The sequence below is a fragment of the Oncorhynchus tshawytscha genome, linkage group LG13, assembly GCF_018296145.1.
Source record: "Oncorhynchus tshawytscha isolate Ot180627B linkage group LG13, Otsh_v2.0, whole genome shotgun sequence".
NCBI lineage: Eukaryota > Metazoa > Chordata > Actinopteri > Salmoniformes > Salmonidae > Oncorhynchus > Oncorhynchus tshawytscha.
The window spans coordinates 89,511,706-89,538,623 of NC_056441.1; the positions used below are offsets into that span (position 1 = coordinate 89,511,706).

At 43.9% G+C, this 26,918-nt stretch overlaps 2 protein-coding genes across 2 annotated transcripts in view; one reads left to right on the top strand and one right to left on the bottom strand.

Moving 5' to 3' along the window:
* Positions 1-1,703: 1,703 nt before the first annotated feature.
* rwdd2b (RWD domain containing 2B) lies at positions 1,704-9,431 on the bottom strand. The gene is made up of 6 exons (XM_042296508.1): positions 8,964-9,431; positions 8,604-8,825; positions 6,821-6,888; positions 6,497-6,717; positions 5,218-5,389; positions 1,704-4,628 (listed from the first exon to the last, which is right to left on the bottom strand). Exons 1-6 carry the CDS (start codon positions 8,979-8,981, stop codon positions 4,376-4,378), a joined length of 954 nt encoding a protein of 317 aa, XP_042152442.1. The 5' UTR covers positions 8,982-9,431; the 3' UTR covers positions 1,704-4,375.
* A 1,358-nt stretch (positions 9,432-10,789) lies between these two features.
* Positions 10,790-26,918, top strand: part of usp16 (ubiquitin specific peptidase 16) — a 35,722-nt gene continuing 19,593 nt past the window's right edge. The window contains exons 1-17 of the mRNA XM_042294982.1: positions 10,790-11,051; positions 11,433-11,515; positions 11,621-11,805; positions 12,191-12,294; positions 12,846-12,961; positions 13,181-13,458; positions 14,086-14,184; positions 14,472-14,602; positions 14,762-14,849; positions 15,136-15,211; positions 17,660-17,751; positions 18,376-18,429; positions 19,401-19,583; positions 21,697-22,341; positions 22,724-22,777; positions 23,749-23,931; positions 26,033-26,558. Of these exons, the coding sequence (XP_042150916.1) occupies positions 11,461-11,515; positions 11,621-11,805; positions 12,191-12,294; positions 12,846-12,961; positions 13,181-13,458; positions 14,086-14,184; positions 14,472-14,602; positions 14,762-14,849; positions 15,136-15,211; positions 17,660-17,751; positions 18,376-18,429; positions 19,401-19,583; positions 21,697-22,341; positions 22,724-22,777; positions 23,749-23,931; positions 26,033-26,558 (2,869 nt within the window). The 5' untranslated portion in view covers positions 10,790-11,051; positions 11,433-11,460. The remainder of the gene's footprint in view (positions 11,052-11,432; positions 11,516-11,620; positions 11,806-12,190; positions 12,295-12,845; positions 12,962-13,180; positions 13,459-14,085; positions 14,185-14,471; positions 14,603-14,761; positions 14,850-15,135; positions 15,212-17,659; positions 17,752-18,375; positions 18,430-19,400; positions 19,584-21,696; positions 22,342-22,723; positions 22,778-23,748; positions 23,932-26,032; positions 26,559-26,918) is intronic.

Here is a 26,918-nt window from a genome sequence, read left to right on the forward strand (position 1 = left end):
TTCATCTAACTACACTGTCCCCTTTACAGTAGCTATTACAGTGAAAGAACACCATGCTGTTGTTTGAGCAGAGTGCACAATTTTGAACATGAAAAGTTATTCATAAACACATTAGGCACATTTGGGCAGTCTTGATACAACGTCAGGCAGCTAACTGGTGGATAACGGCACACTGCAGGGGAGAGCGATTACTCCTCTGTTCTCAATCATGATCAATGAGGTTTACTCTCAGGTACGGTCGGATATCGGGAGGTCGTTATTTGCAGATGATGGAGCCTTACGGAAGAGAAGAAGAAATGTGCCATATATGGTCAGGAAGATACAGGAAGCGATTGACAAGGTAGAGCAGTGGGCATTTAACGTGGGGATTCATTCGGGTTCTCTGTAGAGAAAACTCCAGACAGTGTTCTTTACCAGGAGGATTTTGGGAGATGAGGTTATATGGGAGAAACTTGTAAACTAGGGTGGGGGCCTTCAGGTTCCTTGGAGTAAACTTTGACAGTAGGCTGACCTGGGCAGAACACAGTAGGCTGACCTGGGGGCTGGGAGTTCATCGTTGAGGACCATGTATGTTGCATTGATCCGATCTGTAATAGACTGTGGCAGTATAGAGTATGGTTCAGCAGCCCGGAATTCATTGGACATGCTAGAGGTCATATAGGATGAATGGATTAGGAGCCAACAACAGGCAATTCATTATTGGGTCAACCTACAGGGACATGGGGTTTCTCATCCTTCGAAACAGATTTTACAGGCATGCTGGGAACATGAGCGAGGACAGAACACTTTGGGTGGGTGGGTAATACCCAGGCGAGGGAGACAGGACTGTATGGAAGGGAGTTTAGTCCAACGGTAGGTATTCCTGTAATTCCACCATGGCTCCTCCCACCTCCAGTAGTTGATCCATCTGGAGAGGCTACAGAAAAATAGGGAGGGTGTTGATCCATCTGATTGGAGAGACTACAGGAAGATAGGGAGGGTGTTGATCCATCTGGAGAGGCTACAGAAAGATAGGGAGGGTGTTGATCCATCTGGAGAGGCTACAGAAAGATAGGGAGGGTGTTGATCCATCTGGAGAGGCTACAGAAAGATAGGGAGGGTGTTGATCCATCTGATTGGAGAGACTACAGGAAGATAGGGAGGGTGTTGATCCATCTGATTGGAGAGACTACAGGAAGATAGGGAGGGTGTTGATCCATCTGATTGGAGAGACTACAGGAAGATAGGGAGGGTGTTGATCCATCTGATTGGAGAGACTACAGGAAGATAGGGAGGGTGTTGATCCATCTGATTGGAGACACTACAGGAAGATAGGGAGGGTGTTGATCCATGTGGGGGTGGAGGGGAACTAGGCAGCTGATGTACTGGCTAAACAAGTGTAACGGATGTGAAACGGCTAGCTTAGTTAGCGGTGCGCGCTAAATTGCGTTTCAATCGGTGGCGTCACTTGCTCTGAGCCCTTGAAATAGTAGTTCCCCTTGCTCTGCAAGGGCCGCGGCTTTTGTGGAGCGATGGGCAACGATGCTTCGAGGGTGACTGTTGTTGATGTGTGCAGAGGGTCCCTGGTTCGCGCCCGGGTATGGGCGAGGGGACGGTCTAAAGTTATACTGTTACACAAGCACTTAGTAGTAAGCAGAGGCTAAACGTCTGATATGGACATGATGCTAGCTAGTGACGGTGCAGAGATGGCAGGAGCAGTGGAATAGAGACACAAAGAGCAGGCATTTATTTCAAGTACAGAGGAAAGTCAGGGAGGAAGGATGGCAGGAAGGGACAGAAGAGGGCAGGCTATTTGTTTTAAAAGATTAAGGGTGGGGACACAGTCGGTTGAATACATCTTTAAATGTGATAGGAAAGTGTGATTATTGCCTGCAAACAGAGATGGTGGAGCATGTATTGATACAGTGTGGTCAGTATGAGAGGGAAAGAGAGAGAGACTGAGATCCAGCATGAAGGGGAACCAGGAAATCAGTTTAAAGAGTATACTGAGAACGTCGCCATTGGAAACAGTCGCCCACACTTCAGTACACTAGGTGGCGGTAATGCGCCATAATGTTGGATGCCAGCTGCCAACAAACCCTACCGAAGAAGAATTTACAAGAAGAACTACATTATATCTCTTTTCCTAGATGTGAGATAATTAACTTGTTTTCTGTAATATCGTATAGCTTTTGAAATCGTGACATTACATACTTTCGAGGATAATAGGCAGGTTTCTCGACTCATACCCTTGACTTTGATGAAAAGGATTGCGTTACTGATCTTAACAAAGGTGTGACGCACCATGACAACGCGAACGCCATTGATCAGTCTGCTGAATGGGGCGTTACACGTTCCTCCATTTATTGTCCAATGAGATTCCTATCTCCTCCATTCTATAATATCTCTGCAACAGCTGTCGTTTAGTAAGAAATGACAAGTACATAGCTAGACCTATTGCTCTGTTACACAAAGTTAGAACCACAAGATGCAGGCTGGCCAGAAGGCTCTAATGATAGCTCACTCGCTAAACAGACATGTTGTGCCAATAGAAAAGAGGCTGGATAGCTTGCACCAGCTTTGTAGCGGTTATGCTATGTGGAAACACTAGTTTTAATTCTTCATCAGTAACGCCATGTCGTAGCTTTCAAATTCTGTGAATATCATTTAGCTAGCTCGTAATTTTAACACATTTGATCCATATTTAGCACAATGGAAAGCATGCTTCCAGACCGGAACCCAGTGAAACGTGAAAGCAAGTGTAAGAATGACAACGCCTCACCCGGTTGGTCCACCAGACCTCGTGTTATTCTCGGATGCTTGTTTGCAGCTACAGAACTTTTGGCAGAGGTTAGTCGCTGAATTTAGTGCCAAAACTCAAGAGCGCAAAATGTAGTTTTGATTCACAGAAGATTCACCAGTTGCAACTTTAGTAAATTAGTTGTATTCATTTTCCTATTGAATTTATTCACATATCAATTGACATGTTTATAAGTGTTGCATTTATCCTCAAACATCGTTTATCTACAAAATCATTATACAGGTGCAACTTGTGCAGTATTTGACATGATGAACTGTGCTAAAGCCAAGACATTGGCTCAGGAAGCTAACATACGTTTTCAGTTCTCAGGCAAGGTTACTCATCTCCCGGGACAAACCATTAGCACAGTAATTCCCGATCCGAGTTTGAGCACCATTGAGTTTTTTTTAAAACTCAGTCATTTACCACCCCTATTGTTATTTATAGTTGGATATATTTTACACGAGTTTGTTTTTTGCTTGTAGAATATATTGAATGCATAAAATAAGAAGTTTGATCAGACTTGTGACGAATCTGTAAAACCATTCTCACTTTGTGTTTCAGTGTGTTCCATTTGACTGCTACTATGGTTCAAACTACCATCCCACTTTTCAGGTGATCCTGGACAAAGGATTTGGAGCTGACACTTCTGAAAATAGGGGCTGGTGGAGACGAGGTGTGGAAACTAGGCGTACACAAATCTGAGCAATGGTATCCACAGCACTGGTGGTTGTCTCTTCTCCCTGGTAGTTAGGGATTCCCCCCTACCTGGTGTCACAGTTCTGAATCTGTGTTTAGAGAGGAAGGATAAACTCCAGTAGGGGTTAGACTTCAAGGCCTGTATTTGAGAAGGGGTTCAGTAAACCCCCCAGCCAACCACCATTCTCACTTTACTGTGGGCTCATCTCTGTGTGGATTAGCTGTGGGCTCATCTCTGTGTGGATTAGCTGTGGGCTCATCTCTGTGTGGATTAGCTGTGGGCTCATCTCTGTGTGGATTAGCTGTGGGCTCATCTCTGTGTGGATTAGCTGTGGGCTCATCTCTGTGTGGATTAGCTGCACCTCTCTCAATTTCTGTTGTCCCTGACTCCTGTGGTGCTACATTGTTGGTGAGCATCAGGCTAAGAACAGTAAGAGGGATTCTACAGAGAAGCAACTGTGTTCTGTACGTAAGGACTTTGTGGATCATGTGTCTGTATTCTGTAGTTTGAGCTCAACCTGTAGATTATTTTGGTATGAAGCAGATTTCTTTAACATTCAAAAATAACCCCCATAGACAATGGCTGTGTCCAAAATCTGTCTTGCATACTACATACTACTGAAACAACATACTGTGCTAATCGTACTATTTAGAACGTACTGTTTAGTAATGTATGCAGTAAACAACAAATAAAAGCATACTAGGCTCCTACTGAGAATGCATCATCTAATGTGCAAATCCTTTGAGTCCTGCCATTGGTTCATGTGGGTACTTGATTCCTGCCATTGGTTCATTTGGGTACTTGATTCCTGCCATTGGTTCATTTGGGTACATGATTCCTGCCATTGGTTCATGTGGGTACAACCAACAGTTATGGGACCTATCCTATCAGCTATACTACCTTCCTTCAATTCCAAAGTAAAGCTGAAAGACGTCTCCACATCCTCTCTCGTTGAGGTACTGATAGAGCTGGCCCAGGTTCATATGGTTTCCTCTGTTCCCGTGTGGATCAAACATGGCCTCCTCGAACCCTGTGAACCTACGGAGGGAATCCGCGTTGTCTGCCACGCTGGCCTCAGCCCTCCGACTATCCACGGCAACATCCTCTCTGTGACGAATAATGATTTTCTTCCAGGTTAGAACCTTCACCCTGGAAACAGACAGAGGAGAGAGTTCTAGAAGCCTTAGAATACACCAACACACATGGTGACATGCTATATTACAGTCTGATGCTAATGCTATTCCTATTGAGAATAGTACGTTTGTAAAAAAAAAAACTATAAAATGTTAAGGTTGAATGGATGGAGAGCCCCCCTCCAAAAAACTATATAAATGTTGAATGGGTGGAGAACCCCCCCCAAAAAAAACTATATAAATGTTGAATGGGTGGAGAGCCCCCTCCAAAAAACTATATAAATGTTGAATGGATGGAGAGCCCCCCCAAAAAAACTATATAAATGTTGAATGGGTGGAGAGCCCCCCTCCAAAAAACTATAGAAATGTTGAATGGGTGGAGAATGGTTCCCCCCCTTATTATAGATGTGGTGGTAGATAGACTGCTCTATAATAATAATAATTAGAATAATACATTACAATAATATATACTAGTGGTTCTGGAAATATACTTATTCATGTCACTGGGTGGCAGTGTAGCCTAGTGGTTAAAAAAAACTATAAATAAATGTTGAATGGATGGAGAACCCCCCCTCCAAAGAAACCCAACACATGTATAACCCTACCTGGCCCAGAAGTCTTCGCAGGCCGACTGAGGGCCTTCCACACAGATGATCCCAGGCTTGCCAGGCATACTGAACCCTGACAGATCCAGCTCCTTGGACCACTCCAGAATGTTCTTCCTCTTCCTCTTATTATAGATGTGGTGGCTGTAGATCCACAGGCGACTGAACTGCTCTATAATAATAATAATTAGAATAATACATTACAATAATATATACTGTTGGGTTCTGGAAATATACTTATTCATGTCACTGGGTGGCAGTGTAGCCTAGTGGTTAGAGTGTAGAGGCGGCAGGGTAGCCTAGTGGTTAGAGTGTAGAGGTGGCAGGGTAGCCTAGTGGTTAGAGTGTAGAGGCGGCAGGGTAGCCTAGTGGTTAGAGTGTAGAGGCGGCAGGGTAGCCTAGTGGTTAGAGTGTAGAGGCGGCAGGGTAGCCTAGTGGTTAGAGTGTAGAGGCGGCAGGGTAGCCTAGTGGTTAGAGTGTAGAGGCGGCAGGGTAGCCTAGTGGTTAGAGTGTAGAGAGGGTAGCCTAGTGGTTAGAGTGTAGAGGCGGCAGGGTAGCCTAGTGGTTAGAGTGTAGAGGCGGCAGGGTAGCCTAGTGGTTAGAGCGTTGGACTAGTAACCGGAAGGTTGCAAGTTCAAATCCCCGAGCTGACAAGGTACAAATCTGTCGTTCTGCCCCTGAACAGGCAGTTAACCCACTGTTCCTAGGCAGTCATTGAAAATAAGAATTTGTTTCTTAACTGACTTGCCTAGTTAAATAAAGGTAAAATTTTAAAAACTGAGGGAGAGAGGGGACGTGTACATATATGTTATTGTTAGCCATCAGGGATCCTATGGGAGGAAAAGAGAGACACCGTCTGGTACGAGTCAACATGACAGCGATGAGTTGGGGAGGAGTGAGCACTTTGGGGTAGAGGTCAAGTCTGATGAAGTGAGGAAGAACAGATCTCACTAAGGTTCTGATCAGTTGTGTAGGAGGAGACTCGGCCTAGGAGAAAGGGTTAAATATCACTGCTTGTACAGATGTGTAGGAGGAGAAAGGGTTAAATATCAGTGCTTGTGTGAATGTCTTGTGTCTTATGCAGCTGTGTTGACCCAATAGGGTGAATAAACTTGGTTTTAGCTTCTTTACTAATCGTCTGAGTTTTAATTGGTTCATTTTAGAACCTAACAATACATGTTAGTTACTGATTGGTCAAAATTCCAAAGTGCTAAGGGTTGTTATTTGGAACATTTTGCTACATAATGTTGTACAATAAATAAAGCAGGTATAAAGACACCTTTGGGCTGCGGAGATGAGCAGGTAGACCGAGACTCTTTCCTGCCAGGGGCTGCTGTTGATGATGATGATGTGCTCTTGTCGGTCAGGTACAGGTGTACGTTGTCTTTCACCCACTCCACGGCAGAGAGGACGCAGACATCTCCACGGCAGCTCTCTGAGAGGTAGGCGTTCATGTCTGAGTGAAGCTGGGCCTGCTGGGATCGGCTGAGGTCAGGACACCTGGGGGGGGGGGGAAGAGAGAGAACTCAATTCAATTCAAACAACTTCATTTGTGTCCATCAAACAATTCTATTAAGGCTACAGGGTTACAGATCTGGCTTACCGTACAGCTATTTCAGGTAAGACATTAGGGTAGTCGGATGAGTAGGTGCAAGATATGGTCACGTTCACCTGAGCGGAAGAGGACAAAGGAAGGTAATTCATGTTTAAATTAATAAATATAAAAATGCCGTACATATTGGTAAGCTGATCCAGGTCTATAGATATCCCTGGCTACTGTACGACAGTCAGTGAATGTAGAATATAATGATTAATATAACATAATGATTGTCAGGTTGTGTGTTTATATACCCTGTAGCCCTCAAACTCAACTGGACCTCCAAGTCAGTTCCACTGCATTGTTTCATTGTTCCCCTCTAGTCAGGGACTGGCACCTCTAATCAGGGACTGGTTTAGACCTGGGACACCAGGTTTCCCTCTAATCAGGGACTGGCACCTCTAGTCAGGGACTGGCACCTCTAGTCAGGGACTGGTTTAGACCTGGGACACCAGGTTTCCCTCTAATCAGGGACTGGTTTTGACCTGGGACACCAGGTCACCTCTAATCAGGGACTGGTTTTGACCTGGGACACCAGGTTTCCCTCTAATTAGGGACTGGTTTAGACCTGGGACACCAGGTTTCCCTCTAATCAGGGACTGGTTTTGACCTGGGACACCAGGTCACCTCTAATCAGGGACTGGTTTTGACCTGAGACACCAGGTCACCTCTAATTAGGGACTGGTTTAGACCTGGGACACCAGGTTTCCCTCTAGTCAGGGACTGGTTTAGACCTGGGATACCAGGTTTCCCTCTAATCAGGGACTGGTTTTGACCTGGGACACCAGGTCACCTCTAATCAGGGACTGGTTTTGACCTGGGACACCAGGTCTCCCTCTAATCAGGGACTGATTTAGACCTGGGACACCAGGTCTCCCTCTAATCAGGGACTGATTTAGACCTGGGACACCAGGTCACCTCTAATCAGGGACTGATTTAGACCTGGGACACCAGGTCACCTCTAATCAGGGACTGATTTAGACCTGGGACACCAGGTCACCTCTAATCAGGGACTGATTTAGACCTGGGACACCAGGTCACCTCTAATCAGGGACTGATTTAGACCTGGGACACCAGGTCACCTCTAATCAGGGACTGATTTAGACCTGGGACACCAGGTCACCTCTAATCAGGGACTGATTTAGACCTGGGACACCAGGTCACCTCTAATCAGGGACTGATTTAGACCTGGGACACCAGGTCACCTCTAATCAGGGACTGATTTAGACCTGGGACACCAGGTCACCTCTAATCAGGGACTGGTTTTGACCTGGGACACCAGGTCACCTCTAATCAGGGACTGGTTTTGACCTGGGACACCAGGTCACCTCTAATCAGGGACTGATTTAGACCTGGGACACCAGGTCACCTCTAATCAGGGACTGATTTAGACCTGGGACACCAGGTCACCTCTAATCAGGGACTGATTTAGACCTGGGACACCAGGTCACCTCTAATCAGGGACTGGTTTTGACCTGGGACACCAGGTGGGTGCAATTAATCATCAGGTAAAACAGAAAACCAGCAGGCTCTGGACTTCGTCTGCTCTATATGTTGTGATGTGTGTTTTGTCCTATATTAATATTATTATTTTTTAATCCCAGCCCCTGTCCCCGCAGGAGGCCTTTTGCCAGGCCGTCATTGTAAATAAGAATGTGTTCTTAACTGACTTGCCTAATTAAATAAAGGTTAAATAAATCAAATTTAAATCAAATATGTCCTCAGCTGAGTGAGTCAGTCATGCCAAATGAATGTAGAATGATTATCATGTGCTGTGCTTTTAACCTACCCCCTTCACAGTGTCAGTGTCCAACTTCTGTTTGATGAGGATGTGTGGTCTGGACAGAGGATAGGTATCTGTTGCTCCCTCCACATACTCCCTGAGCTCAGCCACAGCTAGTTGGTCAGTAATCACCAGCTCGTCTTCACCGGGGTACATACTGGAGAGTAGCTCTATCTCAGCCAGGTGAGATTCCGCCTGCTCTAGATGGGCCATAATGTTCGAAGATTCCTGCAGAAAATACGTGTTAAAGCCTTGTTGTTATTAAGACTCCTTGTTCAGAATTAGCCTATGAGGACATATGGGGCAGTGATTATTTCAGCACATGCAGATGTCAAACAGATTTAAAGAACTTAAGTTACACGTCACCATCACAGGGAGTGTCATGTTCTCTTGATAAGGCGAACAGATAACAGCATGCTTTCCATGGCGAAGGACCCAAACTCATTCGTTGTTAGCCATCAGTATGCTAGTTGCAAATCGTCAAAAACTTAGCTAACTATCTATGGCTAGTTGGACAGAAAATCCGATTCTGTAAGAGGGAATCAGTGATTATTTAACACACTACCAAATATAATTATTTAAAATCCCTACGATTAGTTTACGATGTTAGCGTGGCGTTTCAAACGACCCGGATACATTTACCTACTAGATCGGCTGTACGCCGGGACAGATATAATGTAACACATATACCGTCGTCAAAGATGGATCGAAATGGATTTTGGCCGATATTCTGCAAATGTTCTCATCGATTAAACATTTGTTCTCAATACAGTTTTTTGTTCCCAAAACTAAAATATGTTATGAACAGAGTGGACTAAATTTTGTAGACTTTACCCTTTGCAAACGTTTTAATAAATCGCTTTGTTTAGAAGGTGCGAAAGGGCGTATTGAGTTTATTGCACAGAGTAGGCGTTCCCTAACGGAAATATGCAGATAATGCTACAACGCGCCAATAGGATCTCGGCTAGCTCTGCTTGGCTCTGCCCACCTAGCTGGTTCTGCCCAGAACGACTCAATAGTTGCCGTTGGAAACGACAGGCTGTGGTTTAGTTATTAAAATTATTTGGTTGTTATAAAAATGTATATGTATGTCCAATTAGATTTAAACGGATTCGCCACTCTTTAATTAAGGGTCTGTTAAATTAGCAGCGACGCTCCTCGGGGTGTCAACTCTGGATTTGGAAACTAGAAGCACTCCGGAGTAGAATGTACCCCCTTTTACTGCGACACAATGTACAGCAAACGTTTAACTCTGTGCAATAAATTATTGGAATACACACAACAAAAACATTGTTCACCATTTAGACGTGAAAATAATAATAAAAACATATCTAATACATCTTTTTTATTGTCATTTGTATGATAACTAGTTCGCTGTAATTAATAATTTACAAAGTATACAGCCTCTTATTCTGAAGAATTCCACAAATCCGTGACCCGGAAGTACTTAGCTATTCTTGTCGACTTCGGGGAAGTTACTTTTTCGTAATAGGTTAGGATAATGTATGCATAAGGTTAGGATAATTCACGTGGCAGGTCAGGCGAACTGCATTGTTGGTTAAGTGTTTGTAAATATACCTTTCAGTGTAAGGTCTACACCTGTTGTATTCGGCGCATGTGACAAATACCATTTGATTTGAATTAGGTTAAGGTTAGGAAAAGGGTTCGGCTTAGTTAAAATGCTATTTTAACCTGCTACGAATAGTCATTTCCGGTCGTAGCTGTACCCCCTCTAGTCAAAACCTTGCTTCACAGTGCTACCAAAGATGTATAACTATACCAAGATAGACCATAGCCTGTCGTTTCCAATGGGAACAAATTAGTCACACTGAGCGGAACAAGCAAGAAGGTGGGCAGAGCTAGAGAGATCCTATTGGCGCGTTTCAGCATGATCTGCATATTTCCGTTAGGGAACGCCTACTATATGAAGTGCGCGTGTGCATCAACTTGAATTCGACTTTGTTTTGTTTTTTATTTTTCTTCGCAAAGGGTTGTCTACAAAACTTAGTCCACTCTGTTCATAACAGATTTCGGGAACAGAAAACTATTGAAATCAAATGTTTTATCAATGAGAAAATTTGCTGAATGTTGGCCAAAGTCTTCTCCCACTGCCGGCCAGTGGGCTTCCTCTCACAAGAATATTGGATGGAAACACCAAGCGGATGCTTCACATTTATACATCCGGTAAAATATCTGTCTCATTGTTCTATCGGTGGCCGTACACCACCACCAGCGCTTCTTATTTTTTCAAGTATATGTGGCAACTGGCTTAAGATGTTGTTGTTTTAAAATATGGATAGTTGTCATTTTGTGTAGTTTTGGTGTTTTTTTCCTCTGAAGGTCGTTAGCTATAGATGTGGACTCGGCACAGAGATATGTATAGTTTGGAGTCTTACTCAAAGAAGGGAAAAGGAAACGGCCGACTGTGATTCACAAAAAGCGCTCCTCTGCCGGGTAGGTTGGTGACGGGTACCTATTTAGTCACGTTGCTGGGTATGTTTATTTATTGTGTGATCTCTTTCTTGCAATTATCCAAATACATGAATCAAAACATGTGTAGTGGAGGCATGACAGACGCCCGTGGACGGTAATGGTAGCTACAGTAACAATGGCTTTTCTTATTAACTAACTAGCTAGCGTTACACAGCTTCTAAGTAGGCTAGCTAAATCTGTTCCTATAAATGACAACTAGGTAGTAACGTTAAGTTATCTACAGTTTTTTTTTTTCTTCAAGTCAGAAGGTTTATATTTAACTGAGCTAGCAGTTTCATGTTACTAACGTTACACTCCTCTCTGGCTAACTTGCAGTTTGTGATGATGACTCATTCTGTCTAGGTCAGGTGTCTAAAGTCTTCCAGACAAGATGGTGAAGAGGAGGCAGAAAGGTCCTAGAGAGGACGAAGTGATAGACCTGACTGGTAGGGTCTCTCTCTCACACTCACTCACTCACTCACAAAGACAATGTCATTATTAGCGACCATGAACTAGCCTAACTCCTCTCTGGTGTGTCCCTCTCACCGCAGGTCCGTCGTGCAACCATATCCGTAAAGGTGTAGACTCCAGCTTCCTGAAGAAGACTGGGATAGACTCCGCCTGTAACAGCTGCCAAGACTGTAGGGGTGAAGAGCCGGCTGCTGCTGTACAGGCTCCATCAGAGGAGATGAGCGAAACACCAACGATATGGATGTGCTTAAAATGCGGACACCGAGTAAGGTTCCTTAAATACATTAGATATCAAATCAACGTTTATTTGTCACGTGCGCCGAATACAACAGGTGTAGTAGATCTTACAGTGAAATGCTGACTACAACAGGTGTAGTAGACCTCACAGTGAAATGCTGAATACAACAGGTGTAGTAGACCTTACAGTGAAATGCTGAATACAACAGGTGTAGTAGACCTCACAGTGAAATGCTGAATACAACAGGTGTAGTAGACCTTACAGTGAAATGCTGAATACAACAGGTGTAGTAGATCTTACAGTGAAATGCTTACTTACAGGCTCTAACCAATAGTGCAAAAAAGGTATTAGGTGAACAATTGTAGAGGTGTGTGTGAAATGTACCTGACAAACAGTCTTTCTGGTTTGCCAGGGGTGTGGGCGTACCTCTGAGGATCAGCATGCTATCAAGCACTACGAGAAGCCTCGGTCAGACCCTCACTGCCTGGTGCTCAGCCTGGACAACTGGAGCGTTTGGTGAGCCAATAGAACACTGTTTCTGCGAGCCATGCGTTCCAAATGGGACCCTATTCCCTACATAGTGCACTACGTATGGGCTCTGGTCCAAAGTAGTGTAAGATGAAGGGAATAGGGTGCAATTTGGGACGGAGGCCTGTTCCTCTTATCATACTGGGTCCAGGAGGTTTAACTGACCATGTCCCACGACCAGAAGAAAAGAGACCAGAGGGTCAGGGTAAACTCCAGACCCTGCATCACTCTCACTGAAGACTGCGCATGTAAGAAGAACGTCATATTGTACACAAGGATCTGTGAATGGTAGTGAATAAAAGCTTGGTGACGGGCCCAATAACTAGGGAAAGGAGTTTTACCTGACTACGTGAGTTGACCAGGCAAAACTCTGGGTCAAAGTTTAGAACCATGATACTAGAAAAATATTTATAATTTCACATTTTAAAGTCTGTCTTTACCACATTACACTTGTTGTTTGCTGTTTTTGTTGTTGTCAAAAATCGCCCCCTCAACATTTTACATCCCTGACCATTGTCCTGTGTGGTCTTATGATACAGGTGTTACATCTGTGATGATGATGTCCAGTACTCTAAAACAGGCCATCTGGCTCAGTTGGTGAACAACATTAAGAAACAGGCCTTGTCTGAGCCTCGGAAACAAAGTCCACAGAGAAGTGAGTGCCATATCTAGACTGCGTTTCCTGTTGGGCTTTGGTGTGATAATTTCTACCGTATGTAATGTTGTCTCTGCTTGGAACAGCTTTCTACTTTGAATGATCAAATTAAATCAGTCAATCAATTCTCACAGAATTCTACCGCAATACGACTACATGATTAGATAAGCATCAGATTTGACGAGTATTGTAATGATATTATGTTGTGATTTGACTCAGAGCATTCAATAGTGAAGCTGGAGGACAGCATGATAGAAGAGCCACAGGAAACCAAGCCAGAAGAGAAGGAAGAGAACACAGTGACACAACCGAAAGAAAACCAGAAGAAGAACGGCAAGAAAGAAAATGGTTTGAAAGAGAGCAGCAGTTTGACTAGAGGACAGAAGGCCGTGGGAGGAGCCAGCAGCGGTGCAGTGGGAGGAGTCAGCAGCTGTGCGTTGTCAGTTAGAGGACTCAGTAACCTTGGAAACACCTGTTTCTTCAACTCTGTTGTTCAGGTAAGGAACCTTGGGCTGTGTCTGAAATGGCTACATGGTGTAGTGCACTACTTTGGACCAGAGTTTATAGGGTCCCATATAGTGTACTACTTTGGACCAGAGTTTATAGGGCCCCATCTAGTGCACTACTTTGGACCAGAGTTTATAGGGCCCCATATAGTGTACTACTTTGGACCAGAGTTTATAGGGCCCCATATAGTGCACTACTTTGGACCAGAGTTTATAGGGCCCCATATAGTACACTACTTTGGACCAGAGTTTATAGGGCCCCATATAGTGCACTACTTTGGACCAGAGTTTATAGGGCCCTATATTGTGCACTACTTTGGACCAGAGTTTATAGGGCCCCATATAGTGTACTACTTTGGACCAGAGTTTATAGGGCCCCATATAGTGCACTACTTTGGACCAGACCTTATAGGGCCCCATATAGTGCACTACTTTGGACCAGACCTTATAGGGCCCCATATAGTGCACTACTTTGGACCAGAGCCCTATTGGTATACATACACAGCCTTGGTCTGAATGTGACAGTTCAGCTTGTTACTATTGCTATTTATTAGTAGGCTTAGTTCAGAATTATATTTGTAGAGTAATAAACCATTATTCTCCATGTTTCTGTTGCAGACCCTCTCTCAGACACAGATGTTGAGACAGGTCATCAACAAGGTGACGGCTGAAGAGAAGACCAGTGTCACCATCACACCTGGAGTCTCCTCAGACCTGGTAGGTTCCCCTTCCTCTCCTGTTAGATCTCCTCTCCTCACGTGGAGTCTCCTCAGACCTGGTAGGTTCCCCTTCCTCTCCTGTTAGACCTCCTCACCTTACTGTTCTGTACTTCTGTTGCATGTGCAGTAGCTAATAGAGATCCTAATGAACTAAACCTGGAGATTCAGTAGATCACACTGTAGCTAAACGTTTTATCCTGACTGACACCCCCCCCCAGCCAAGTCTGGTTTATACTTCAACGGAATACCCTGTTCTGTTGTTGCTGATGATGCTGTTTCCTCCAGGAACCCATCCTGGTGCAGCTAGGTCCTCCGGGGTCTCTGACCGTGGCGATGTGTCAGATCCTGAATGAGATCCAGGAGACTAAGAAGGGGGTGGTCACCCCGAGAGAACTTTTCAGTCAGGTCTGCAAAAAGTGAGTAGTGAGATTATACATATTAATGTTGCTATCTTTATTTTATTTTTTTATTTTTTTTTTTAGATTTCTCCTTTCAAGTGAAGTTTCTGTTGAAATCAGCACTCTTACATCAGAAAGGTTTTTTTTTTTTTAATCGCTCCCCACCCACCTCGCCAGAGCGGCACGGTTTAAAGGGTTCCAGCAACAGGATAGCCAGGAGCTTCTACGCTACTTGCTGGATGGGATGAGAGCCGAGGAGATGAAAGTAAGACTGTGTTTTACCAGATCTCATTCCTGGTACACTTGTAACCTATAATAGACTACAGACACATAGGAGATGAACTGTTTTAATGATCTCTTTTTATAATTCAACATCTTTTAGTTTGGACATTTTAGATGTTAAGGTTATTAAGGTTATTTAGCTGAACAGGATGTGTACCTAGCCCTCCAAATAAGACTTCCCTTTCTCCTCTAAATGGAAACCTGTTCTGCTGTAGCATTTATATATATATATATATACACCTGTATCATTCATTTGTTTTTGTCTCCAGAGACTGAACTCTGGAATATCGGAAGCACTGAAAAAACATGGAAGAGATGCTGAACAATCAAAGAAGTTAGTCAAGGGTAAGGCTAGGGGTTCTGCCTCTGCATTTGCTTCTTCTTTGGGGGTTTTAGGTTGGGTGTCTGAAAAGCACTTTTTGACAACTGCTGACGTAAATAGGGCTTTATAAATGGCTTTTGGTAAGTATTCTGGCCCCGTGACTTTTTCCACATTTTGTTACGTTACAGCCTTAGTAGAAAATGGATTCGATAGTTTTTTTCCCCCTCATCAATCTACACACAATACCCCATAATGACATCACAATACCCCATAATGACATCACAATACCCCATAATGACATCACAATACCCCATAATGACATCACAATACCCCATAATGACATCACAATACCCCATAATGACAAATCAAAAACAAGTTTTTAGAGATTTTTGCTCGTTTTTATATATAGCACATTTACATAAGTATTCAGAAACTTTACTCAGTATTGTTGAAGCTCCTTTGACAGTGATTACAGCCTCAAGTCTTCTTGGGTGTGACGCTACAAGCTTGTCACACCTGTATTTGGGTAGTTTCTCACATTCATCTCTGCAGATCCTCTCAAGCTCTGTCAGGTTGGATGGGGAGCGTTGCTGCACAGCTATTTTCAGGTCTCTCCAGAGATGTTCAATCGGGTTCAAGTCTGGGCTCTGACTGGGCCACTCAAGGACATTCAGAGACTTGTCCCGAAGCCACTCCTGTGTTGTCTTGGCTGTGTGATTAGGGTTGTTGTCCTGTTGGAAGGTGAACCTTCGCCCCAGTGTGAGAGCCTTCTCCAGAGCGCTCAAGACTTCATTAAGGATCTCTCTGTACTTTGCTCCATTCATCTTTCCCTTGATTCCGTTCACCTTTCCCTCGATCCTGACTCGTTTCCTGGTCCCTGCTGCTGAAAAGCATCCCGACAGCATGATGCTGCCACCACCATGCTTCACCGTAGGGATGGTATTGGCCAGGTGAGGAGCGGTGTCTGGTTTCCTCCAGACATTACGCTTGGCATTCGGGCCAAAGAGTTCAATCTTGGTTTCATCAGACCAGAGAATCTTGTTTCTCAGGGTCTGAGTGTCTTTGGCAAACTCCAAGCAGGCTGTCATGTGCCTTTTATTTACTGAGGAGTGGCTTCCGACTGGCCACTCTACTATAAAGGCCTGATTGGTCGAGTGCTGCAGAGATGGTTGTCCTTCTGGAAGGTTCCCCCATCTCCACAGAGGAACCCTGGAGCTCTGTCAGAGTGATCAAGAACCTCCCTGACCAAGGTCCTTCTCCCCTGATTGCTCAGTTTGAGTCCGGGCGGCCAGCTCTAGGAAGAGTCTTGGTGGTTTCAAACTTCTACCTTTTAAGAACGATGGAGGCCACTGTGTTCTTGGGGAACTTCAATGCTGCAGAAATGTTTTGGTACCCTTCCCCAGATCTGTGCCTCGACACAATCCTGTCTCGGAGCTCTATGGACAATTCCTTCAACCTCATGGCTTGGTTTTTGCTCTGACATGCACTGTCAACTGTTGGACCTTATATAGACAGGTGTGTGCCTTTCCAAATCATTGCCAATCAATTGAATTTACCACAGCTGGACTCCAATCAAGTTGTAGAAACATCTCAAGGATGATCAATGGAAACAGGATGTACCTGAGATCAATTTCAAGTCTTATAGTAAAAGGTCTGAATACTTATGTAAATAAGGTATTTCTGTATTTCTTTTTACATTTGCAAACTTTTCTCAAAACCTGTTTTTGCTTTGTCATTATGGGGTATTGTGGTGTCATTATTGGGTATTGTGATGTCATTATGGGGTATTGTGATGTCATTATGGGGTATTGTGATGTCATTATGGGGTATTGTGTGTAGATTGATGAGATTTTTTATTTATTTAATCCATTGTAGACTAAGGCTGTAATGTAACAAAATGTGGAAAAGGTGAAGGTCTGAATACTTTGAATGCTCTGTAAATACATTTGATTAGATTGATAGTCCATGAATTTGGACATCTTGCATACTAGAGTATATTACATACCATTGTAGTTAGTGTTACCAGTTGATGTTACTCTTCCATAACAAAGCAAATCAGGGGGAGAAAAATGGGTTTATTCAAAGAGGACAAATCATATATGTTATGCTGAGAGGTAGATGTTCATTCTCCCCTGTCCTCAGTGATTCTCTCCACAGAACAAAGAGACAGGATGTAGTTTTATAACCCAACCCCTAGCCTGTGGTTGACCAATTAGAATTCCTTATAATAAAACTGGGCCAATGGCCAAATGGCAAGTATCCTGTCTCAGGCTCAATGCCTAGACAAATTCCTCCCCTGTCTCTGACCCATTGAGCGTTAACTCCCTCTTGACCGTTAGTCCTCTGCGTTTTGTGTATTTATCTTCCAAATATTCTTACATTAGCCTAGGTAACTCTCCCAGGCGACCCTAGTCCAATACGCCCCTTGTGCCTATCCTTCGTTATCCCATGTTGTGGTTTGCCTGTTCCAGAGTATGAGAAGAAGGGAGCTCCTAATAACTTCGTAGACCAGGTGTTTGGTGGGGAGATGACCAGCACGGTCATGTGTCAGCAATGCAAGACGGTACGTATGATAACTCAACAGTTCAAATCACTCCCGCTTCAGGTTTCTATCCGATTACACCAACTGTCAGAGCAAAAAAAGCCATGAACTGAACGATACTATTTTTAAAATTTATTTTACCTTTATTTAACTAGGCAAGTCAGTTAAGAACAAATTCTTATTTTCAATGACGGCCTAGAAACAGTGGGTTAACTGCCTGTTCAGGGGCAGAACGACAGATTTGTACCTTGTCAGGTCAGGGATTTGAACTTGCAACATTCCGGTTACTAGTCCAACGCTCTAACCACTAGGCTACCCTGCCGCCTTTACGCTCTAACCACTAGGCTACCCTGCCGCCTCTACGCTCTAACCACTAGGCTACCCTGCCGCCTCTACGCTCTAACCACTAGGCTACCCTGCCGCCTCTACGCTCTAACCACTAGGCTACCCTGCCGCCTCTACGCTCTAACCACTAGGCTACCCTGCCGCCTCTACGCTCTAACCACTAGGCTACCCTGCCGCCCCAACTAAAGATCATCCATCCTCTATGAACACTGATGGACCACCAACCGCCTTAACAACAACCCATAAATATGCTACATGTCTGTCGCTGTTGATTTGTTTTTTTTGTGTTTGTTTTTTTAGGTTTCTTTGGTCAAGGAGATGTTTCTGGATCTGTCCCTTCCTGTCTCAGACCAGGTAATGATGATGATGATGATGATGATGACAGGTTTGTCTTTTTCTACACTAGCTGGATATGACATCATGAAAACATGTGCCCTAGTGGATGTATGACATCATGAAAACGACGTGCCCTAGTGGATGTATGACATCATGAAAACATGTGCCCTAGTGGTGTATGACATCATCACGAAAAACATGCTGTCAATCCATGATGGACGAGGACATTTCCTCTACGTTTTACCAGCTGTTTATCTTCTGAGCATAGCCCAGCTGTTTATATTACATGTTATGCCATGTTGTGCTATGTTATGCTCTGTCATGTTGCGTCATGTTGCGCTATGTTATGCTATGCCATGTTGTGTCATGTTATGCCATGTTATGCTATGTTATGTTATGTTGCGCTATGTTATGCTATGCCATGTTGCGTTATGCTATGTTGCGCTATGTTATGCTATGCCATGTTGCGCTATGTTATGCTATGTCATGTTGCATCATGTTATGCCATGTTATGCTATGTTATGCTATGCCATGTTGCATCATGTTATGCTATGTTGCGCTATGTTGTGTCATGTTATGCAATGTTATACTATGCTATGTTGTGTCATGTTATGCTATGCCAGGTTGCGTTATGTTATGCTATGCTATGTTGTGCTATGTTATGCTATGCCATGTTGCATCATGTTATGCTATGTTGCGCTATGTTGTGTCATGTTATGCAATGTTATACTATGCTATGTTGTGTCATGTTATGCTATGCCAGGTTGCGTTATGTTATGCTATGCTATGTTGTGCTATGTTATGCTATGTTGCGTCATGTTATGCCATGTTATGCCATGTTGTGTCATGCTATGCCATGTTGCGCTATGTTATGCTATGCCATATTGTGTCATGTTGCGCTATATTATGCTATGCTATGTTGCGCTATGTTATGCCATGTTACCGTTATGCTCTACTGCTTAACGCCATGGTTTGCCGCGGTCTCTCAGGCCTACAGGAAGAAGAGTCAGAAGAAAGGAGCGGGGAACCAGAAGGCTAGTACTGAGGTGAAATATAACAACGGAGACAGCCCTAGCCCTGTCTCCATGACCAACGGTGACTCCGACGACCTTCCTACTGGCAGCAAGTACCAGCAGAAGAAACAGAAGAAACAGGCCAAGAAACAGGCCAAGGTAGAGTTAGGATGATACTGGTACCCTAATGCCAAGGTGGAGTTAGGAGGATACTGGTACCCTAATGCCAAGGTAGAGTTAGGATGATTCTGGTACCCTAATGCCAAGGTAGAGTTAGGATGATTCTGGTACCCTAATGCCAAGGTAGAGTTAGGATGATTCTGGTACCCTAATGCCAAGGTAGAGTTAGGAGGATTCTGGTACCCTAATGCCAAGGTAGAGTTAGGAGGATTCTGGTACCCTAATGCCAAGAAACAGGCCAAGGTACAGTTAGGAGGATTCTGGTACCCTAATGCCAAGGTAGAGTTAGGAGGATTCTGGTACCCTAATGCCAAGGTAGAGTTAGGAGGATTCTGGTACCCTAATGCCAAGGTAGAGTTAGGAGGATTCTGGTACCCTAATGCCAAGGTAGAGTTAGGAGGATTCTGGTACCCTAATGCCAAGGTGGAGTTAGGAGGATTCTGGTACCCTAATGCCAAGGTGGAGTTAGGAGGATTCTGGTACCCTAATGCCAAGGTAGAGTTAGGAGGATTCTGGTACCCTAATGCCAAGAAACAGGCCAAGGTGGAGTTAGGAGGATTTTGGTACCCTAATGCCAAGGTGGAGTTAGGAGGATTTTGGTAACCTAATGCCAAGGTGGAGTTAGGAGGATTCTGGTACCCTAATGCCATGGTAGAGGTAGGAGGATTCTGGTACCCTAATGCCATGGTAGAGGTAGGAGGATTCTGGTACCCTATTCTAAATAAACGTGTGATTTCATTTGATTATATAGTGCACTATGTTTGACCAGAGCTCAATGAATAGTGTACTTTAAAGTTTAAAGTTTTATTCATGGTATGTACGTTATACACATGGTATTCACTGTCCAACAAAACCCATTGTCAATGCAGAATTAAAGCGGTAGCAGTGTGGATGCAGTAGCTGTTTTTAAAGCAGTAGCAGTAGTAAAGCAGTAGCAGTGTGGAAGCAGTAGCAGTATTAAAGTAGTAGCAGTATTAAAGCAGTAGCAGTGTGGAAGCAGTAACAGTATTAAAGCAGTAGCTGTTTTTAAAGCAGTAGCAGTGTGGAAGCAGTAGCAGTGTGGAAGCAGTAGTAGTGTGGAAGCAGTAGCTGTTTTTAAAGCAGTAGCAGTATTAAAGCAGTAGCTGTTTTTAAAGCAGTAGCAGTATTAAAGCAGTAGCTGTTTTTAAAGCAGTAGCAGTATTAAAGCAGTAGCAGTGTGGAAGCAGTAGCAGTATTAAAGCAGTAGCTGTTTTTAAAGCAGTAGCTGTTTTTAAAGCAGTAGCTGTTTTTAAAGCAGTAGCAGTATTAAAGCAGTAGCTGTTTTTAAAGCAGTAGCAGTATTAAAGCAGTAGCAGTGTGGAAGCAGTAGCAGTATTAAAGCAGTAGCAGTGTGGATGCAGTAGCTGTTTTAAAGCAGTAGCAGTATTAAAGCAGTAGCAGTATTAAAGCAGTAGCAGTATTAAAGCAGTAGCTGTTTTAAAGCATTAGCAGTATTAAAGCAGTAGCAGTGTGGATGCAGTAGCTGTTTTAAAGCAGTAGCAGCGTGGAAGCAGTAGCAGCATTAAAGTAGTAGCAGTGTGGAAGCAGTAGCAGTGTGGAAGCAGTAGCAGTATTAAAGCAGTAGCTGTTTTTAAAGCAGTAGCAGTATTAAAGCAGTAGCAGTGTGGAAGCAGTAGCAGTATTAAAGCAGTAGCTGTTTTTAAAGCAGTAGCTGTTTTTAAAGCAGTAGCAGTATTAAAGCAGTAGCTGTTTTTAAAGCAGTAGCAGTATTAAAGCAGTAGCAGTGTGGAAGCAGTAGCAGTGTGGATGCAGTAGCTGTTTTAAAGCAGTAGCTGTTTTTAAAGCAGTAGCAGTGTGGATGCAGTAGCTGTTTTAAAGCAGTAGCAGTGTGGAAGCAGTAGCAGTGTGTAAGCAGTAGCAGTATTGTAGTAGTATTGTAGCAGTAGCAGTATTAAAGCAGTAGCAGTGTGGAAGCAGTAGCAGTGTGGAAGCAGTAGCAGTGTGGAAGCAGTAGCAGTATTAAAGCAGTAGCAGTGTCGACAGCCTTTTCTTTCTGTATTAACTTTGGGTTTACCACGCTGTAATGTCTGTCTCCTGTCTGTGTCCACAGAACCAGAGACGTCAGCAGAAGCTAGTCCCCCTGGACAGCTTCACACCTCCAGAGAACACCGCAGAGAGCCCAGTACCAGCAGAGCAGGGAGAGGAGACAGGAAATAGTACCCAGGGAGAGGAGGAGGAGGAGGAGCCTCTGGTTGAGAGCCAATCATCAGAGACCGAGAGGTCCGAGACCGCTCCCTCAGAGCAGGACCAAGAGAAACCTCAGGGGGCAGGGCACACGGAGAAAGAGGAGGAGGATTGTGAACCAGTGGCTGTGTCCAACAACCACTCCACTGTGATGTCAGAAGAGCAGAGTCACCAGTCCCCTGAGGGGGTTGGAAAAAGAGACGGACACGAGGCTGAACTTCGAGGAGAGGAGGAGAATGATGATGGTGATGCAGCCCAACCGTCTGGAGATGAGCAAGACACCAAACTTTCAGACAAGCTGGGTGAACTATCTCTGAACGAAGCCTTCCTAGCCTCTGAGGACTCGGACCTGGAGCTGGGGTGCAGAGATGGAGACACGTCTGCTGAAACGGGTAATGTTGCATTTTGCACTTTTTTCCGCCCCCTAAATGTTCTTTGTCACCTCTGGTTCTTTGCAGAGGATAGACATTTAGGGTCCGGGGATTCTTTGCGACATTTCGAAATGACATCGGTTTGACCCTTTAAGGAAATAGAATGAAAACCAGCCAACATGTTTCTGATAAGGATTCATTTCGGCTTGGATGCATATTTTATCTGGTTGAAATACTATCAGCTTTATGATGCTGATAAAGAAGCACCTTTACAGATAGTATTTCAACCACAGTTAGGGACCATCAGCTTTTATGATGCTTAAATAAATAAATAAATGCTGATAAAATTAGCACCTTTACAGACGGTCCCTAACCGCACATTCACATTCTCTGAAGATGCTGAAAGAACACTTTCCCCACTCTTGTTCCCAAATAAAAAAAATGTTTCCTACCTTAACAACAACCCATAAATATGCTACATGTCTGTCGCTGTTGATTTTGTTTTTTTGTTTGTTTTTTTAGGTTTCTTTGGTCAAGGAGATGTTTCTGGATCTGTCCCTTCCTGTCTCAGACCAGGTAATGATGATGATGATGATGATGATGACAGGTTTGTCTTTTTCTACACTAGCTGGATATGACATCATGAAAACATGTGCCCTAGTGGATGTATGACATCATGAAAACGACGTGCCCTAGTGGATGTATGACATCATGAAAACATGTGCCCTAGTGGTGTATGACATCATCACGAAAAACATGCTGTCAATCCATGATGGACGAGGACATTTCCTCTACGTTTTACCAGCTGTTTATCTTCTGAGCATAGCCCAGCTGTTTATATTACATGTTATGCCATGTTGTGCTATGTTATGCTCTGTCATGTTGCGTCATGTTGCGCTATGTTATGCTATGCCATGTTGTGTCATGTTATGCCATGTTATGCTATGTTATGTTATGTTGCGCTATGTTATGCTATGCCATGTTGCGTTATGCTATGTTGCGCTATGTTATGCTATGCCATGTTGCGCTATGTTATGCTATGTCATGTTGCATCATGTTATGCCATGTTATGCTATGTTATGCTATGCCATGTTGCATCATGTTATGCTATGTTGCGCTATGTTGTGTCATGTTATGCAATGTTATACTATGCTATGTTGTGTCATGTTATGCTATGCCAGGTTGCGTTATGTTATGCTATGCTATGTTGTGCTATGTTATGCTATGCCATGTTGCATCATGTTATGCTATGTTGCGCTATGTTGTGTCATGTTATGCAATGTTATACTATGCTATGTTGTGTCATGTTATGCTATGCCAGGTTGCGTTATGTTATGCTATGCTATGTTGTGCTATGTTATGCTATGTTGCGTCATGTTATGCCATGTTATGCCATGTTGTGTCATGCTATGCCATGTTGCGCTATGTTATGCTATGCCATATTGTGTCATGTTGCGCTATATTATGCTATGCTATGTTGCGCTATGTTATGCCATGTTACCGTTATGCTCTACTGCTTAACGCCATGGTTTGCCGCGGTCTCTCAGGCCTACAGGAAGAAGAGTCAGAAGAAAGGAGCGGGGAACCAGAAGGCTAGTACTGAGGTGAAATATAACAACGGAGACAGCCCTAGCCCTGTCTCCATGACCAACGGTGACTCCGACGACCTTCCTACTGGCAGCAAGTACCAGCAGAAGAAACAGAAGAAACAGGCCAAGAAACAGGCCAAGGTAGAGTTAGGATGATACTGGTACCCTAATGCCAAGGTGGAGTTAGGAGGATACTGGTACCCTAATGCCAAGGTAGAGTTAGGATGATTCTGGTACCCTAATGCCAAGGTAGAGTTAGGATGATTCTGGTACCCTAATGCCAAGGTAGAGTTAGGATGATTCTGGTACCCTAATGCCAAGGTAGAGTTAGGAGGATTCTGGTACCCTAATGCCAAGGTAGAGTTAGGAGGATTCTGGTACCCTAATGCCAAGAAACAGGCCAAGGTACAGTTAGGAGGATTCTGGTACCCTAATGCCAAGGTAGAGTTAGGAGGATTCTGGTACCCTAATGCCAAGGTAGAGTTAGGAGGATTCTGGTACCCTAATGCCAAGGTAGAGTTAGGAGGATTCTGGTACCCTAATGCCAAGGTAGAGTTAGGAGGATTCTGGTACCCTAATGCCAAGGTGGAGTTAGGAGGATTCTGGTACCCTAATGCCAAGGTGGAGTTAGGAGGATTCTGGTACCCTAATGCCAAGGTAGAGTTAGGAGGATTCTGGTACCCTAATGCCAAGAAACAGGCCAAGGTGGAGTTAGGAGGATTTTGGTACCCTAATGCCAAGGTGGAGTTAGGAGGATTTTGGTAACCTAATGCCAAGGTGGAGTTAGGAGGATTCTGGTACCCTAATGCCATGGTAGAGGTAGGAGGATTCTGGTACCCTATTCTAAATAAACGTGTGATTTCATTTGATTATATAGTGCACTATGTTTGACCAGAGCTCAATGAATAGTGTACTTTAAAGTTTAAAGTTTTATTCATGGTATGTACGTTATACACATGGTATTCACTGTCCAACAAAACCCATTGTCAATGCAGAATTAAAGCGGTAGCAGTGTGGATGCAGTAGCTGTTTTTAAAGCAGTAGCAGTAGTAAAGCAGTAGCAGTGTGGAAGCAGTAGCAGTATTAAAGTAGTAGCAGTATTAAAGCAGTAGCAGTGTGGAAGCAGTAACAGTATTAAAGCAGTAGCTGTTTTTAAAGCAGTAGCAGTGTGGAAGCAGTAGCAGTGTGGAAGCAGTAGTAGTGTGGAAGCAGTAGCTGTTTTTAAAGCAGTAGCAGTATTAAAGCAGTAGCTGTTTTTAAAGCAGTAGCAGTATTAAAGCAGTAGCTGTTTTTAAAGCAGTAGCAGTATTAAAGCAGTAGCAGTGTGGAAGCAGTAGCAGTATTAAAGCAGTAGCTGTTTTTAAAGCAGTAGCTGTTTTTAAAGCAGTAGCTGTTTTTAAAGCAGTAGCAGTATTAAAGCAGTAGCTGTTTTTAAAGCAGTAGCAGTATTAAAGCAGTAGCAGTGTGGAAGCAGTAGCAGTATTAAAGCAGTAGCAGTGTGGATGCAGTAGCTGTTTTAAAGCAGTAGCAGTATTAAAGCAGTAGCAGTATTAAAGCAGTAGCAGTATTAAAGCAGTAGCTGTTTTAAAGCATTAGCAGTATTAAAGCAGTAGCAGTGTGGATGCAGTAGCTGTTTTAAAGCAGTAGCAGCGTGGAAGCAGTAGCAGCATTAAAGTAGTAGCAGTGTGGAAGCAGTAGCAGTGTGGAAGCAGTAGCAGTATTAAAGCAGTAGCTGTTTTTAAAGCAGTAGCAGTATTAAAGCAGTAGCAGTGTGGAAGCAGTAGCAGTATTAAAGCAGTAGCTGTTTTTAAAGCAGTAGCTGTTTTTAAAGCAGTAGCAGTATTAAAGCAGTAGCTGTTTTTAAAGCAGTAGCAGTATTAAAGCAGTAGCAGTGTGGAAGCAGTAGCAGTGTGGATGCAGTAGCTGTTTTAAAGCAGTAGCTGTTTTTAAAGCAGTAGCTGTTTTTAAAGCAGTAGCAGTATTAAAGCAGTAGCAGTGTGGATGCAGTAGCTGTTTTAAAGCAGTAGCAGTGTGGAAGCAGTAGCAGTGTGGAAGCAGTAGTAGTATTGTAGCAGTAGCAGTATTAAAGCAGTAGCAGTGTGGAAGCAGTAGCAGTGTGGAAGCAGTAGCAGTGTGGAAGCAGTAGCAGTATTAAAGCAGTAGCAGTGTCGACAGCCTTTTCTTTCTGTATTAACTTTGGGTTTACCACGCTGTAATGTCTGTCTCCTGTCTGTGTCCACAGAACCAGAGACGTCAGCAGAAGCTAGTCCCCCTGGACAGCTTCACACCTCCAGAGAACACCGCAGAGAGCCCAGTACCAGCAGAGCAGGGAGAGGAGACAGGAAATAGTACCCAGGGAGAGGAGGAGGAGGAGGAGCCTCTGGTTGAGAGCCAATCATCAGAGACCGAGAGGTCCGAGACCGCTCCCTCAGAGCAGGACCAAGAGAAACCTCAGGGGGCAGGGCACACGGAGAAAGAGGAGGAGGATTGTGAACCAGTGGCTGTGTCCAACAACCACTCCACTGTGATGTCAGAAGAGCAGAGTCACCAGTCCCCTGAGGGGGTTGGAAAAAGAGACGGACACGAGGCTGAACTTCGAGGAGAGGAGGAGAATGATGATGGTGATGCAGCCCAACCGTCTGGAGATGAGCAAGACACCAAACTTTCAGACAAGCTGGGTGAACTATCTCTGAACGAAGCCTTCCTAGCCTCTGAGGACTCGGACCTGGAGCTGGGGTGCAGAGATGGAGACACGTCTGCTGAAACGGGTAATGTTGCATTTTGCACTTTTTCCGCCCCCTAAATGTTCTTTGTCACCTCTGGTTCTTTGCAGAGGATAGACATTTAGGGTCCGGGGATTCTTTGCGACATTTCGAAATGACATCGGTTTGACCCTTTAAGGAAATAGAATGAAAACCAGCCAACATGTTTCTGATAAGGATTCATTTCGGCTTGGATGCATATTTTATCTGGTTGAAATACTATCAGCTTTATGATGCTGATAAAGAAGCACCTTTACAGATAGTATTTCAACCACAGTTAGGGACCATCAGCTTTTATGATGCTTAAATAAATAAATAAATGCTGATAAAATTAGCACCTTTACAGACGGTCCCTAACCGCACATT

What these genes read in the sequence shown, in the direction of transcription:
- rwdd2b (XM_042296508.1), bottom strand. An exon ending in ACACTGACACTGTGAAGGGG is followed by an intron (nt 6,889 to 8,603) that starts GTAGGTTAAAAG and finishes TCTTCCGCTCAG; the next exon opens with GTGAACGTGACCATATCTTG. An exon ending in TTACCTGAAATAGCTGTACG is followed by an intron (nt 6,718 to 6,820) that starts GTAAGCCAGATC and finishes CCCCCCCCCCAG; the next exon opens with GTGTCCTGACCTCAGCCGAT.